At 41.3% G+C, this 17,314-nt stretch overlaps 1 protein-coding gene across 2 annotated transcripts in view; it reads right to left on the bottom strand.

The window, feature by feature from the left end:
- Positions 1-2,171: 2,171 nt before the first annotated feature.
- LOC137238212 (microtubule-associated protein futsch) overlaps positions 2,172-17,314 on the bottom strand; it is a 65,588-nt gene continuing 50,445 nt past the window's right edge. The window contains exons 3-12 of one of the 2 annotated variants that reach the window (XM_067762951.1): positions 17,254-17,274; positions 16,574-16,878; positions 16,310-16,435; positions 16,112-16,231; positions 12,033-12,424; positions 11,777-11,977; positions 4,319-11,714; positions 4,151-4,243; positions 2,368-2,826; positions 2,172-2,293 (exon numbers count right to left, since the gene is read on the bottom strand). In XM_067762951.1, coding sequence (XP_067619052.1) covers positions 2,285-2,293; positions 2,368-2,826; positions 4,151-4,243; positions 4,319-11,714; positions 11,777-11,977; positions 12,033-12,424; positions 16,112-16,231; positions 16,310-16,435; positions 16,574-16,878; positions 17,254-17,274 — 9,122 coding nt within the window. In that variant the 3' untranslated portion in view covers positions 2,172-2,284. The remainder of the gene's footprint in view (positions 2,294-2,367; positions 2,827-4,150; positions 4,244-4,318; positions 11,715-11,776; positions 11,978-12,032; positions 12,425-16,111; positions 16,232-16,309; positions 16,436-16,573; positions 16,879-17,253; positions 17,275-17,314) is intronic. The other variant, XM_067762950.1, reaches the window with a different exon arrangement.

The raw sequence follows: 17,314 nt of genomic DNA, 5'->3' as shown, positions 1-17,314 counted from the left end.
TACAAACATAAATAAAAGTTCCATATACTTTGTTTTTGTAAATCGATGGACTAATGTCAAAATCGTACTGCGCCAGAAGTTGAAGGGCCAAAACATATTAAAAAAGTACCAGATTTCCGGCTGTCACCTGTTACTGGCTCCGCAATGTGGTGTTGTAATTACATGATCACATGAATTGTTCCTGCTGTAAACATTTACGTCCAGTATAAAAACCCAGTGTAGGGACTGTTGACGCACTGAGAGCTTTGCCGCAAAGATCGGGACACTTGCGAGACTTGCGTACTACTTATTACCCATTAAGGAACCGAAACCAATCGATGGCATTTTGAAGCTTAACAGCGATGGAGGTTTTTTGAATTGAAAGGTAGTTTCGCTACTAGACGTTGTTGTTGTGGATGTTGTTGTTGTTGTTGTTGGGGTGGGCAGTACTGTAGTTTTTGTGAAATTATTAAAATTGTAGCTACTAGTTGTTATTGTAATTGTTGTGGTGGGAGTTTTTGTATTTCTTTGAAAATTATAAAAATTGTAAGTACTAGCTGTTGTTGTTGTGGCTGTAGTTGTAGTTGGGATTGTATATGGTGTTGTTGCTGGTAATATCGGTAATTTTGTAGTTGTCATGGGTAATATTGCTGTTGCTGGAAGTGTTGTTATTATTGGTAATGTTCTTCTAGTAGTTGTTATTGTTGCTGGTGCTATTTTTGTTGTAGTGTTTGGTGTCATTGTGCTCGTACTAAAACTATCAGTTGGCGGTTCAGTTGTTGCTGCAATTTTTGCTGTTGTAATCGGTAGCGTTGTTGTTAATCTGTCTAAGCCTGTGGACATAAGATTATAATATGTTGTTGTAGTTGTTTTTGTGATGCTGGTACAGGAATATGAACTAATTGTTGTTGCCATTGTTGAAGTTGCACGGGTGTGTTTTTGTTTGTTCTCTTTTTCAATTAACGCAATGCGATAATTCATCATAATGGGATTTGTTTCTAATTCGCTATCATCTAATAGTGTTTCGGTCACTATCGCTGTGGCCGTCGTTACCGGCTGCGTTATAGGCAGCGGTGGTAGCAGCGACGAAATGCTTGTTGTAAACAAAGTAGTAGTTGTTGTTGGTGTAGTAAAAGTATCCGTTGTTGTTGCTGATTTGATAGCACTTGTTGTTGCTGTTGTTGTGGTTATTGTTGTTGTGGTCGGTGTTGTAGCTATTGGAGTACTTGTTGTTGTTGTAAGGCTAGCCATATGCTCCTGTCCTAACCCAGCTGCATTCATATTTGTGATATTAGATTTGAATTGGATTAAAACATTTGGAGTAGAAGAATGTGTGAGCGAGTCGCGTGTTACCTCAGGTAACCGCATGAATTTTAATGACTGATATGAGTTAGTACTAGAGCTTAAATTACCTGTGTACGGTGTTGTTGTTGTTGTGGTAGTAGACAAGTTCTGTGTAGCGGTAGTAGTGTCGTTTTCGGTATAGGAGGTACTAAATTTGGAAAGATTCAAGGATTGCTGGGAAACGGAATAAGCTGTGATTGTAGTTGTTGTTGTACTGCATTGCGTCGGATGCAGCGTCGAGGTGACAACGGTATGAACGCTATCCGCATAACTACCGATCACGGAATTTCTGCTACTTGGATATGTTGAGGTTGTTGTGGTTGTAGTTGTAGTTGTTGTAGTAGTAGTCGTTGTAGTTGTAGATGTTGTCAACGTCGCCGTTGGGGATCTGTCCTGGTAGTTGTATGTTCGAGAGCTTGCGCTTACCAAATCTATATAACTTTTCGAGGTAACCGAAGGTGAAACGATAGGCGAACGACTGAGAGGACGTGAAAATTTACGTTCAATCTCCTTTTCAGCCAATAAACGATCATAAAAAGTTGCCGTAACCGTAGTATGACGTATATCAAGACGTCCAGGCTCATAAGCGGATGTTATTGTCGAACGCTTAAATGGATCATAGCTGTGCGATGTTATGTTTCTGATGGTGGTGCTGCTGTCTAAATCCAATTCAAAATTTTTCGTTGTTTTCCTTTTACTACTACTATAACGGTACTCATCGTCATCGTCATCGCTACGCGCATGGTCAGTCGTGGTGTTTTTGTGTTGTTGTTGTGTGCTCGCCGTATTTTTGGTTTTATTTCGTGTTAGCTCCAGCTCCTCCTCCATCCTCCACATCATTATCTCCCTCGATCCATACGGCGATATCAATGGCGATCTGGAGGCCGATCGTGAATAAGATCTATCTCTTTCATCATCACTTACATATGTGTCTAGTTGTCTATCTACTTTATTATGAAACTTAATTAAACTATCGCTACTTACTCGTATATCACTAGGATTATCATAAAAATTAAAATTTGGCAACATATTTGCACGTCTTACCCTACTTTGATATTCTTCACGTTCTTCTTCGCGTCGGCGTCGTGGTGAAATTTCACGTCGTATATCACGATTTGAACGATGATGTAATGGACTGGCAGCACGTAATGGGCTCGTCGAACGTAACGAATCCGCTGAGCCTACGGTGCGGCCGTATAAATAATCGGCTTGTCTGTAGCTATGATCGGAGACGCGTATGGATGGCGTATAATCACGATGTATACGACTCTCCGAACGCGAAAGATCTTCTAAGGAGGTCTTCTTGCTGGCAAAGTGTATGGAGTCAGAAAATAAGGAGTTGATATAGCGTTGGCAACGCTCTTTGCGATATGGCTTCTCTTCGCAGAGCGTGTCAATAGATTTGATTGTATTTTTAATGGAATCCAAGCGTTCGTTGATATTGTCGTTGGTTCGAAGAGGTACGCCTGTGTGACTGCCAGTGCGTTGTAGAGGTGATGTCTCCTAAAAGAAAATGGAAAGTTTAGGAATACATATTTGGACATATGTATGTACTTGAAGTAGCTCAACAACAGAAAACACAACAAAGCACTGCAGAACATAGTTTAACATAACATAAGTTAACGAAAGATAAAAAACATTGAATAATATAAAAAAGTTTGACATAAAATAACATAACGTAACTTAATGGCGACTGGCGTGGTGTGATGGTAACGTACCCCGCCCACCACTCCCAAGATCCTGGGTTCACGACCCGGGCAAAGTAACATCAAGATTTAAGAAACTAGTTTTTTTCAATTAAAAGAAGTTTTTTGTAAGCGGTGTAGCCCCTTGACAGTGTGTAAGTGCATTGTAAGTGCATTTCTGCCATGGAAAGCTCTCAGTGAAAACTCATCTGACTTGCAGATGCCATTCGGGGTCGGCATAAAACAAGTAGGTCCCGTTTCGCCAATCTGTAGGAAAAAGTAAAAGAAGCACGACGCCAATCAGAAGAAAAGCCCGGCATAAAATATCTTCGGATGATATCGCGCCTTACATTTCTTTTTATTTTAGCATAACGCCGCATTATATAACAAAAAACATAACATAAAATAACATAGCATATCATAGCAAAAGGCAGCATCACAAAACCTTATAGGCATAATATAAAAACATAAATTACGATACCTCAAATAACACACAATAACAAACGTCACATAAAATAACATATCAAAACAAAACTTAATACAACACAACAAAAAATGACAAAAAATAATCCCAATTGCTTCCCAAGTTAGCCGGTTCTATGATCTGGAGCAACTCGAGATTTTTCCCGACCAAGGGCTGTTACTTCAGTGTAACCCCATTTAACCACAACAAAAAATAATAAAAAATCATATAAGATATGGTATAATAACCTACCATAACATAATATACATAACGCCACATATCATAACATAGCATAGCATGAAGTCACATTCTATAAAAATAACATAAAACAGCACAACAGAATACAAAATGCATGACATGTTACAATATAACACATAACATTGTTATTTTAACATAACAAAATATAACACAATATATAATTTCATAACAAAATATCTATATCTATATAAAAATAGCATAGCTAAAGCTATCACAGCCTAATTAGATCACCTAGCCTAATATCGCCCCGATTCAGCTGTATGATCATAAAACGCTCAATCAGCCATGATTTTTGTGCGACTTTTAAGGTAAGGGCCGAACCACGAACCGTTGGCGATCAGACAATTATTTTTTTTTGGCCGGGTAATCTTACATAGTTTAAACGCAACATGCTATCCCCTCATGCCCTTCTTAAACTCACCCTCATCATACGGCTGCCAAACTCATCGACCCCTTCCGACACATGCGCTGCTGCACTTGCGGTACTCAAACTGCTACATGAATCTGCAAGAGTCTGCATAAGAATACGTTCAAGTGATTTAGAATTTTCCTTAATTATTTCTAAAGCGCCATTCAAATTAGTGCCCACCATTCGTCCTTCACGTGTGTCACGTGATTCCGCACGCGATTTAGGTCTCGATGACATGCTCATCATATAATCATCCTCCTCTTCATCGCGAAACCTGATCGATTTTGGACTAACCGAGCGAGTGTGTACCATATCATCATAGCTACTAGCAGATTCGCGTAAAGCTGATTTGGGTGTAGTAGCACGATTTGCCTCGCCACTGCGTCTGGGGCTTTGCTCGCGTGATTTCATTGCTTTCAACTCTTCAAAGGAGAGTGATGGTGATATTACCTTTTTGAGCTTTTCATTGAACTCTTCATATGACTTCTGCATTTTAAAGTCGAAGCGTTGGTCCTGCTCTAAAGCATACATACGTGCCTCAAGCTCATCAGCTGTTGGTAACTCCTTTTTGGTAGGCGAAACGACCCTTTTCTCCAAGTTGTGTATGGGTGTACGCGGTTGTTGACTTTCAATTAATTTTTTATTTTTTATGTCTTCAATTGTAGGCGAACGTGAGCCTGAACGGTGCTGAGCTGGTGACGTTGTTCGCTTCCTCTCTTCCAGAACGCGCATCCTATGCTCCAACTCACCTGTGGAAGGTATGGCATCCTCATCAGAGCTGGGATCGAGCAACATTTCTATGGGATGTATGAGTGATTTTTCTGTATAATTCTTTTTAGTTTTTGTCTTGAGAGACTCTTTTGATTTGGATCTAGGCAACTCCAAAGCACGAAACCGATACTCAAGATCTTCAGTTGTTGGTATGTGTGGTGGCTCCTCATAGCGAACACGACCTGGTGAGGTATGCTTTTTGGGGCTTTTGGATGTTGTACGTTCATCCTCCTGTATGCGTACACGTCCAGGCGATACATACCGCTTGGGGCTGCGCGATTCGCGTGGTGTATGTGCTGGTGATATGTAAGGCGGAGTTTTCTCTTTAGCACGCGACGGCGAAGTATATGGCGATCTAGCTTGTTTTGGCGTGGGCGTTCTTGAGCCGCGTGCCTCTTCCGGCTGGTATTTATCACGCGCAGCTGTTATAGCATCGGGTAACTCATCCAAACCTTTGCCTTCACATAATTCTAAAAATTTGGTAAGATCTTTTTCATGCGATAGCGAATATTGCAATTTGATTTTGCGCTCAATTTCACTCAAACGCTGTTCCACGTCGATTTTCTCTACATCCTCAAGTAATTTGATTTGTCTTTCAAGCGATCTAAATCGTGACTCCAATTCTTTGGTTGATGGCAAGTGAGCAGTTTTTCGTTTCAAATGCCTCTTAACTGGGTCTAGACCCCAATCGAAATCATCGGGCGGTGGTGGTGGAGTTTTCAATACTTCCCTTCCCTTTTCATTTTTCGCTGTGCTCTCAAGTTCGGTCCGATCTGCTTTGGTGTAGTCTTCTATCTCTTTTGAGAGCTGTGTTAGCGCTTTGGACTCTTCTGTTGGTAGCGCATCCTGTTTTGCGGTTGCGTGCGTTAGCTTGCCATCTTCAGATTTGATAAGATTGCGCTCACTCAACTGTTTTTCTAGCGCTTGGAAGAGGTTCTCTAGTTCTTCCGTGTTGGCGCGTGTTAGCCGTCGTACTTTAACGGCTTTTGGCTCGTTATCGAGCAGTAAGACAAGAGGTTTCTTGTTGGGATCAGACGAACCAACTTGTATGACAGTTTGTGTGGGCGTACCTGATGTGTCAGCACTTTTTGGTAATTTGACTTCGTACGCTTCTGTTGACTCTTTGCTAACATCCTGCTTTTCTGTATCTGTCTCATCCTTCTTCACCATCCTCTTTTCTTCATCTTCGTTGTCGCATTTAACTTGATTTGTTATTTCACGCTCATGTTTAGTCTGCTTCATTTCGGGCATTTCGTCTTTTGATATCTCCACTTTCCTCTGACTGTCGTTCTCATCATCTTTCTTCTTAGAGCTTGTTTTGTTTTTCCCTTCATCTATAGCAGTTTCGCTATTTTCGATGATTTCCTTATTTGAACGCGCGATTTGTTGATTCTCTAGTGTCTTCTCAGCCTTAGAAGCTTCTATTTTACTTTTATTTTTTTCGACCTCTTGCTCTTTCTCATTGCCACTTGCTACGACCTTTTTTTGAACCTCATCTGTAATATTTTTCGTGACTTTTTCTGTAGGTGTTTTTGGGAGTTTTTCCGGCGCTTTGTCGATACTTTTGTATTCTTCGTTCAGCGTTTCTTTTACAACCTTTTTAATTTCCTTCGCTTCTTTTATACTGGCGTCAGCTACTTCCTTTGAAGGCACATCTGCCGCTCTCTCTTGATCACTTTTCAATTCATGTGCTCTATCCCCACTTTGGTGATCCACACTCCCTTCTCGCCGTGTTCTCGATATTTTTAGCTGCTGTTCCAACACCTCTAGGCGCTTCTCCAACTCTGCTGCGGTTGGAAGTGTCCCCTTCGTTTCGCTGCTTGCAATCTCACCCTTCTTTAGCAACATTTTAATATTAATACTAATATTAATTGGTTTCATAGCCCCGCCAGCCTCTTCAACTTCGCCTACATACCGTACAAGTTCTCTACCTGTTGCATCAACAGTATCCGTGCTTAGACGTTGTGCTGTGTCTGTCTCATCCGTCACCTGTATCTGCTCTTGCTTAGCACGCACGGCCTCCAACAATTTGAGGCTATTTTCACTGAGTTGCTTTTCTAATGCCAACACCCGTTTCTCCAAATCATCTGCTGCTTGTTGTTGAGCACGCATTGATGTACTCGGTCTGTCATATTCGGCCGATAGACTCTTCGCGTCCATAAATTGTTTTCTCGATGCCACTTCGGAATCACTTGCACAGCGCTGCTTGTAGAATTTCATTAGGAATTGCCTTTCCAAAAAATGTAAGCGGTTCTCAAGATCAGCTCTTGATGGTAAATCGGAAAAACGACGAACCATTATGTGTGGTTGACTATACCAGGAGGATTCGTAATTTTCCGATCTAAAGAAAGCGGTGTTTGCATGTGCTTCCGAGGTTCCATCGAATGGCAAAGTGCGTTGACGTTCGGGTGTTGGGCGACGATTTGGTTTTATATCACTCGGTTTGACATTTTCACCATTGGGTTGTATCTTGATTTTGCTTTGGAATTCTTCGATGAGCGCTCGATGTTGCTCGACATTGATTACGGGTTCGCCTGGTGATCGGCTTGGCATAGGTGGTGCTGCTGGTATGTGTGCGGCAGTTGTTTTATCTTCGCTTATTTCTGCTTCTTCTTCTTTTCTCTCCTTTCTTGCAACTTGAGCACGTGTTTTTCCTTTTGTTGCTTCGTCTTGTTTGCTTGTTTTCCCATCTTCAATTTCTATGTTATCGCGTGTCTCTAACTTATTTTTTGTTTGTCGCTTCTCGTGCTCATATGCTCTCTGCTCGCTCTTTCGACGTTGTAACGCTTCAAAACGGCTTTCTAAGTCCTCAGTGCTTGGTGGTTCGGAAAATTTTCTTTTTACTATTTTTTCAGCTTCGAGCCGTAGGTCTTGCGTTTCCTGCCTCTCTTCATCAACCAAGGCATTGGCTTTACTTTTTGTCCCAAATCCCTTTTCGACTATAGACTTAGTGTTCATGCGCTGTTTTAAAGATTCAAAACGTTTTTCCAAATCTTCTGTAGATGGCGGTTCTGAGGTGCGTGTTTTCTCAGCTTCCACTTGCTCACTTTTGCTCTCAGAGGCACCTTCCTCCTCATCGGCCTCTCCTGTAGTTTTTGTTAGCTCTTTATTAATTTCTTTGCATTTGTCATTGAAAACCTCCACGAATTTGGGTTCCGCTTTATGTGGTTCAATTGTGGTTTGCTTGGCGGGTTCTTTATTTACATGTTTGCATTTTTCTTCAAAACTTTTCATGGTCTTGGTGTTGGTTGTCGGTTCATGCGTTGCAACTTGGCTTTGCGTTTTCTTTTTGTTAGAGTCTGTATCCATCTCAACTTCTTTGCTAGACTTTGTTTGTCCTCTTTCATGCTCTTGTTGACTCTTCCTTTCTTTGCTAGTTCCTGCCGGCGCCTTTTTAGGTTCTTTTGCATTTTCCATGTTTTTGTTGCTTTCTAGATTTGTACTGCTCATTTGTTTTTCTAGCGCCTTAAAGCGTTTCTCAAGTTCCTCGGTACTGGGTGGGGATCTTTTGTTGGACCGATCGCTCTTTTCTTCTGCTCCGTCGTCGTCGGCCTGTTTTTTTGTGCTTTTTTCTTCATCTTTAACTTTACTTCTTCTTTCTACGCTGTTTGTAACTTCACTTTCACTCACTTGCTCTCTTTCTCTGTCTTTAGTTTTCATTGTGGTGTTCTCTTCAACTTCGCATTCTGTAGTGTCTGATTTCTTCACCGTCTTATTATTTTCTGTGCTTGCTTGATTCATATTTCTTTTGGTCTCTTGGTTAGTGTCATCTTCGCCTGCTGCTCGTCTCTTAGTAGTGCCGGTTTCTGTCTCTCTCTTGCTTTGCCTTTCTTTTCGCTCTTTCTCTTCTGTTGGTGAAACTTTATCTTTAGCCACCACTTTAATTTCTTCTTCTTCGTTTTCCACTTCCATTGCTTTTTCTTCCTGCCTTTTGGAGTAAGCACTCTTCTCTTTGCTCCCACCTTCATCAGGCGTCGTTTTTTTGCTACGCGCCTCTCTCTCGTCAGGTGACTCTTTTTCTGACTTGACCGGATTTGGTTTCTTGTGTGTTTCTCCTCCACCCCTCTCTTCATCGGGTGGTTCCTTCTTTGTCTTCGCCGGACTTGACTTCTGCGAACTCAACCTACGTTCAAGCGCATTGAACCGATCTTCTAATTCGGCAGTGGATGGCAATTTTTTTAGCCGTGGTTTCTCTACCTCCTCAGCTTCGAACTCCGCTGCTTGTTCCTTTTCTATTTCATTACTAAGTCGCCCCTTGCTCTGACCTCTCTCTAATTCTTGTTTATTATTATTCTCGCTTGGCGTATTCGGCGGTGTTTGCGCTTCTTCTCCGCTCACCCGTCTTTCAACTCGACGCAAGTCCATTGATTGCTTGCTCGGCGAACCGTTAGAGCTCATTTGCCTTTCCATCGCATTGAAGCGTTCCTCCAGCTCTGTAGTTAACAGTATGTGATTATGAGTGCGTTCAAATTGATTAGGCTCATGTGTTTCTTGAAAAGGTACGACATCGGGTATGTTAACTTTCCTATCTATTGGGTGTACGGGCTCTTTTAAAGCTATATTCTCATTGAAACTTGTATTTAATGGGATTTCTTGTTCTATTTCTGTAAATAGGCTCTTAATTAGTTTGGTTGTTTCGTGTGGTGTATTTAAATCTCTACTAAGATTACTACTTTCAGCAAACCTTTTACGTTCATCCGCATCACTACTTAATTGCTGCTCCAGTTTGCTGAGACGCTTCTCAAGTTCTGCAGTTGTTGGTATTATTTTCTTAACTTCCTTCTCAGCCATGTTCTCCTTCGTTTCCTCACTCAAGCGTCGTTCAAACGCTTGAAAGCGTTCTTCGATATCCAAGGTTGTGGATCGTGTCAGCGTCATGCGTCTAGGATCGCGGCGTTTGCGGCAAGCGTTACTCATTGCGTTCGGTTTCCGCATAACCACATTATTTGAGCGTGGTGTGTACGTTTTCCATTCTTCGTCAACCTTTGTAGAGTTTTCGATAAATTCGTAAGATGCTTCTCCGGGAATATTATCATCTCTCATCGCGGGTATGGCGTTTTCAAATTCGTGATTTTTCGTTTTACTGCATACTGCATATGAAAGATCGTCTGCCTCACTAGAGTTTTTAGTCTTATCATGTCTTAGATTTGTGGAGAGTTCAGTTGTCGCTTCGGCTATGAAGGCCGCCGAGGACTTTTCCGAATAGCTCATTAACAATTCCATGCGTCTATGAGCGTCTTTATCAGTTATTTCGGTTTTAGCCGCAATTTCGCTTGTATTCTTCTCTGCGCAAAGTTTTTCACTGTAGGACTGACTCATAACTTTTTCGAGCGCAGACACCACCTCTTCCTTCTCCAATTCTTTATTGTTACGTTTACCTTCTACTACGTCACCTCCATCTCTTCTTATCCCATCTTCTTCTTCGTTGAGCGAATAAAACAAATCTAACTTTGTTGGTCTTTCTACACTATTGACACGCTCAAAATATTGGTTTGTCACACCATCATCGCTCACGGCAAATTTTTTTCCACCTTCGCCCTCTTCACCGCTACCCAGCGAATTTGTCGAGTCCAAAAAGAAAGGCTTTGGTGTTGGCAATGGACTTATATGCGTACCATTGAGATAGGCCGTTACATCGGGCATAGGCGAAAGTTGGCTTGTACTTGTTATCACGGGAAACTTTATCACATCCGTTTCGATATGCACTGGCGCCGACTTGGTAGATGCAAGATCTCCAGCGATATATGAGAACCGCGCTTCCGGCCAATCAAGCGTAGCTGTGCTGCTTTTATAACCTAATCGATCGCATTCGGTTGTGCTGTCTTCTTCCTCTTTCATCATTTCCCCGTGCGAACGCGTCGATTTTTGGTCATCACCACTCAGCGTGGGTGAATCTGCAGTCATCAGCATGAAAGGTATTTCACTGGATGATGGCGCCCATGATTTAGGACGTTGACGTTCTCTGTCGCTATCGCTGCGTTCGTGTAAGCTGCCGAGCTTCGCCGCGAGTTGTCTCGTTTTGCGTGTCGATTTCGATTTACGCTTAGGGCTATTTTCAATCGAATTGGCACCTGAATTTGCTTCGTCTTCATCACACAGACTGGTATCCGAACTTGAACCACCGACACCAACATCTGCATCATAGTCATCACTCTCTTCACTGTACGATGACGAATCACTCTTACCAAGACGTTTGCGTAGCTTTTGCGATTTCGGCATAGCGTCAGCACCCTCACGCAATAATGTAGCACGATCTGCTTTAATCTCTTTCCATGTTAGACTCTCTCTACGTCGCTTGCTTATGTCTGTATCCTGCCAATGTAAGGTTTCACCGCGACGCAATTGGCGATCTGGTGTTCGTTTATGCAGAATCGTGGGTAACGAAGGTTTACGTGCAGGTGGTATTGCACCAGGCGGTGGACCGATTCGTCTTCCTTTATTTGTCACTATAGCCGGACGTCCTAAAAGTAATTGATTGACCGTGAGAGATTGGCTGGGATGTTGGGTAGTTGAAGTGGCACTTTGACATGCTGTAGAGCAGGCGGTGGTTAAAATTATATGAGCTTGACGTTGACGTTCACGCAAACGGTCGTACTGCTTCTTCAGTAGAGAAATATCTAATGCGAGGCGTTCTTTATTTTCGGTCACTTGCTTGTTGAATGTGTTGTTGTTATTGGTGGTGGCGGTGTTGGTACTTGTGTTACCCTGAGAGCCACGACGTGCCCAAGGCATGCCCCAGACAGTAGCGACGGCTAGACGTGATTCCTCATCCGATCCGGCTGGCTCTTCGTCGTCGTAATAAAATCTTAAAGAGAAAAGGAAAAGCGAGTTAAAAAAAAAATTTGTGTCTCCTGCATATTTACTTACTGCAATCCCTGCTTGTGACGCAATGGCGTAATGTTGTAGAGATGCTTGTCGCGCAAGCGTTGTATATCGGGTATCGGCCCAAGTTGCACCACTTTTTCAATCAAACCATTCGAGTCGATGAGATGGCCATTAAGCAATTCGCTAGAGAAGGAACCCATTTTGCCATAGAAATCATCAGCTGTGCGTGTGCTCAAGACGCGTCTGTGGAAACATTACGCTTAGCATAAGTTAATTAAATCTAATTTCATATCCTTACTCTTCCAGGAGGCTCCACAATACCAGTGCTGTACGCAGCAAAACATCACTACCTTCGATAAGCACCAAGTCCCATACACGCAGCACACATGTCATGGGTAAGCAGGTGCAGAACAATGTCAGAAACCATTGCATGGTGAAGACGTTCGTCAATGGTGGCTCGTAAGCATTTTCAATGGGACCTTGTAGCTTTTGCAAATGTTTTGCTAAGCGCGGCAGCTTAGTTTGCATCAATTCACGAAATACAGCCATATCTGCTTGCAGACCACCCATAGAGCCGTGGAAGTAGCCAGGTGGTAGCACGCCTTCAACCAAATAAATCATTACTTTCATCGATTCGACTTCTTCCTTTTCCATCACTTGTAAGATAAGTGCGCCAAGCATATTGAAACCCTGTGAAATAAGAGAAAATCATATCAAAATCTCATAGGCTATTGGGTATTGCGATCTAATTGAAGGCAGGGAGACTAGTTTTTACGAAAAATCTTTGCAAATTTAGACAGGACTCCTTACAGTATACCTGCAGTCACGATGTTGCATATAACCTCGGCTACGCCTTAATATCAGCACAAACAGCAAACAGCTGTTAAAGGTCATCAAGCGAATCAGTCGGACCTCTTAGTCGTCTTCAGCTTTGGCTTCAACTGTGAACCGATTATACTTTGCTTGGCGGCAGTGCCCTTCGGGAACGTTTTCGCAGAGGAAAAACTACCGTGGCCACTGCATCAGCGCCAACACTAACTTTTTGCTTGGAAAATCAGTTTGTGCCGTACAAAATTATTGTGGCGCTCAGTGTTACCGGTTAAGTTCTTTTCGCTGCTGTTACTGATCCATAGCCAGACATTGCTTTCTGATGTACTCAGTTGTTACAGATACCCAAGAACGCCTGATATTCTACCACCTCGCAGCTGGTCCTACTAGTTGTCGTTACTGTTACGGTCCTTGGTATCTTCAGTCGTTCGGCTACTCCAACGATATCCCGCTCAACTGTTGCCGACTATTGACTACCACCGTAGGTTCTTACCAAAACCGTCTTCGCTTAACTAGTCCGTCTCTCGTTTACAGCTAAGCTCTCGCGCTCCACAGACTTTGGACTGAAGATGGCACAGAATTGTAATCGGGTTGTCAATAAAATGAATAAATGAGAACGAAACCCAAACTCAAGCTTTAATTTTACCTATTACAGCCGAACTTATCTCTAAGTTCATTGAGTTCATAGACAGTGTGGAAAACATAGAAAAAGCTATGGAGAGGTTAGGACCGGCTGGGTGGCCGCTACCATAGATTATGGGGTAGAATTTTTCTTTGTTATGATACCGCACTATCTGGATGAAGAAGACATGGGCCCTGCGTAAATTCTTCAAGAAATCGATTTCTTTGCAATGGAAAACATAAAACTGGCTGCTATTTAGGTTAGTTGGGCTTGGTGCAATTACCACTATATGTCAAACATTTGTTTATTGCCTTGAACATTTTTATGTACAAACAAGTAAGGAAGGCTAAGTTCGGGTGTAACCGAACATTACATACTCAGTTGAGAGCTATGGAGGCAAAATAAGGAAAATCACCATGTAGGAAAATGAACCTAGGGTAACCCTGGAATGTGGTTGTATGATATGTGTATCAAATGAAAGGTGGTAATGAGCATTTTAAGAGGGAGTGGGCCTTAAGCTGGATACATGGGTGCTTTATCGGTAACCGTATCGGTAACCTTATAACAGCTGATTCGACCAATCTTATGAGAATCAATGCAATCGATTATTGGTGCCGCTAAAGTCGTAGCCGTATCGTAGCCAACCAATTGGGTTTTGGTTTACCGTCGTAACGATAAACAGCTGATTACGTTAGGGATACGGATACAGCGATACGACATACGGCACCAATGACTCCAGCTTTAGGTCTATCGGTGGACGCCATTTAGGGATATCGCCATAAAGGTGGGCCAGGGGTGACTCTAGAATGTTTGTACGATATGGGTATCAAACGAAAGGTGTTACTGAGCATTTTAAAAGGGAGTGGGCATTAGGTCTATAGGTGGACGCCTTTTCGAGATATCGCCATTAGGGTGGGCCAGGGGTGACTCTAGAATGTGTTTGTACGATATGGGTATCAAATGAAAGGTGTTACTGAGCATTTTAAGAGGGAGTGGGCCTTAGGTCTATCGGTGGACGCCTTTTCGAGATATCGCCATTAAGGTGGGCCAGGGGTGACTCTAGAATGTTTGTACGATATGGGTATCAAACGAAAGGTGTTACTGAGCATTTTAAAGGGGAGTGGGCATTAGGTCTATAGGTGGACGCCTTTTCGAGATATCGCCATTAGGGTGGGCCAGGGGTGACTCTAGAATGTGTTTGTACGATATGGGTATCAAATGAAAGGTGGTAATGAGTATTTTAAAAGGGAGTAATCCTTAGTTCTATACGCCTTTTCAAGATATCGCCATTAGGGTGGGCCAAGCGTGACTCTAGAATGTATATCGTACAAATGGATATCAAATTAAAGGTATTAATGATGGTTTTAAAAGCGAGTGGCCCTTAGATTTATATGTGAAGGCAATTTCGCGATATCTACCAAAATGTGGACCATGGTGATCCGGAAAATCATCTGTCGGGTACTGCTAATTTATTTATATATGCAATACCACGGACAGTATTCCCGCCAAGATTACAAGGGCTGTTGATTTCGCCTTGTAGAACTGTTTCATTTTCTTCAACTTAATATGGTAGGTGTCACACTCATTTTACAAAGTTTATTCTAAAGTTATATTTTGCGTCAATAAACCAATCCAATTACCATGTTTCATCCCTTTTTTCGTATTTGGTATAGAATTATGGCATTTTTTTCATTTTTCGTAATTTTCGATATCGATAAAGTGGGCGTGGTTATAGTCGGATTTCGGCCATTTTTTATACCAAGATAAAGTGAGTTCAAGTAAATACGTGAACTAAGTTTAATAAAGATATATCGGTTTTTGCTCAAGTTATCGTGTTAACGGCCGAGCGGAAGGACAGACGGTGGACTGTGTATAAAAACTGGTAGTGGCTTCCACCGATTTCGCCCATTTTCACAGAAAACAGTTATCGTCATAGAGTCTATGCCCCTACCAAATTTAAGAAGGATTGGGAAATTTTTGTTCGACTTATGGCATTAAAAGTATTCTAGACAAATTAAATGAAAATGGGCGGAGCCACGCCCATTTTGAAATTTTCTTTCATTTTTGTATTTTGTTGCATCATATCATCACTGGAGTTGAATTTTGACTTAATTTACTTATATACAGTAAAGATATTAAATTTTTTGTTAAAATTTGACTTTTAAACATTTTTTTTTTAAAAAGTGGGCGTGTTCATCATCCGATTTTGCAAATTTTTATTTAGCGCATATATAGTAATAGTAGTAACGTTCCTGCCAAATTTCATCATCATATCTTCAACGACTGCCAAATTACAGCTTGCAAAACTTTTAAATTACCTTCTTGTAAAAGTGGGCGGTGCCACGCCCATTGTCCAAAATCTTACTAATTTTCTATTCTGCGTCATAACGTCAACCCATCTACCAAGTTTCATCGTTTTATCCGCATTTGGCAATGCATTATCGCATTTTTTCGGTTTTTCGAGATTTTCGATATCGAAAAAGTGGGTGTGGTTATTTATAGTCCGATATCGTTCATTTTAAATAGCGATCTGAGATGAGTGCCCAGGAATCTACATACCAAATTTCATAAAGATACCTCAAAATTTACTCAAGTTATCGTGTTAACGGACAGACGGACGGACGGACATGGCTCAATCAAATTTTTTTTCGATCCTGATGATTTTGATATATGGAAGTCTATATCTATCTCGATTCCTTTATACCTGTACAACCAACCGTTATCCAATCAAAGTTAATATACTCTGTGAGCTCTGCTCAACTGAGTATAAAAATTAACTTACTTCACCAAGTCCCAGAGGCCCCATTAAGTAAATACAAGGTCGTTACGGACCGGGAAATTCTAGTTCCAGAGTAAAAAGGACACATTTAGAATCATAAAATTAGTAGAAAATGCCAGTAAAAGAGTTAATTTTTCTGTACAATTACCTGACAGTAACCAACTTCAGGATTGTAGCGCGCGTAGCCTAAAAGTATGCGCTTTAATTTAGCTTGATTAATAGAGCCCGCCGGACCGGTGCATAAATTTGAGCCAGTGCGATGCAAATCCTACGGAATTACAAAATGAAATATATTTATACAACTCACACCGTCTTTTTCATACGTCTCTTTCACCATCCTACTCACCTTTACAATTTGTATGCCCAACTCTTCGTCATCTTCACGCCATTTCTCACAAAAACATTTTTCCTCTTCCTTTATCCAGTCCACATTTTTCGATTTCAAATACTTGTCAGCCAACGACAGCCACAACTATGTTGGAGTAAGTGGTGTGTGTGGGTGCATGAAAGCGTAGAAAAATATATATATTTCAATTAAAAAGCAATTACTTGAATATCCGCGCCAAGCTAGTCGACCTGACTTACTATTGCCTCTAGCTTAAGTACTTACCTTACGTCTAAATTCCGGTGGCATGCCACCAGGCAAACGCGCAACCAATTTCATTGCATGCAGCCATTGATTATAGTCAGATGCAGCATCCTCTGCATCCTTGGTGCTGAGTGGAGTGCTGAAGTTGGAGGTGGCTTTACCGGGTGAAATATCATCATCACTTCGTGTGCCAATGCCGGAAGCATGTGAATCTTTATTGTTGTTTTGTTTGTAATTGGATTGCATATTTGTGGGCGATGTTATGACGGAAGCGGACTTGGATGGTGGTGGTGAGAGACTGAATCGCATTTTTGGATGAACATTGTCTGCAAATTGTCAATGGTGGTATTGAAATGGAAATGCAAAACGGAAAGAGTAATTAAATGTACCCTATGTGAAATCTAAAAACATAGCATATATAAAGGCGCTTAGAAAAATTAGATACTTTTTGTATATTTGTCAAGAGTTATAGAGAGAATTGGTTGGATAGAGAGAGAGAGAGACAGAGATATAAAGTTATATGTATATGTATGTAGATATATAGACAGAGAGATTTTAAAAATATATTGTTAATGCATATACAAAGATATATATTTACATAGAATATAGTTTATATGTATTATAAATAAATTTGTATTTATTATTTTTGTCTTAAATAATAATAATTTAGTATATTAATTGACAGTTCGGCTAAGACTTACAATATCCGTGCAGTATGCAAACTTTTAGTTATTTTTTTTTTGGTAAATAGAGAGTAGTAGT

This window comes from Eurosta solidaginis, chromosome 1, assembly GCF_040869045.1.
Source record: "Eurosta solidaginis isolate ZX-2024a chromosome 1, ASM4086904v1, whole genome shotgun sequence".
Taxonomy (NCBI): domain Eukaryota; kingdom Metazoa; phylum Arthropoda; class Insecta; order Diptera; family Tephritidae; genus Eurosta; species Eurosta solidaginis.
The sequence above is the reverse complement of the archived record's forward strand: the minus strand, read 5'-3'. Positions and strand labels throughout refer to the sequence as shown.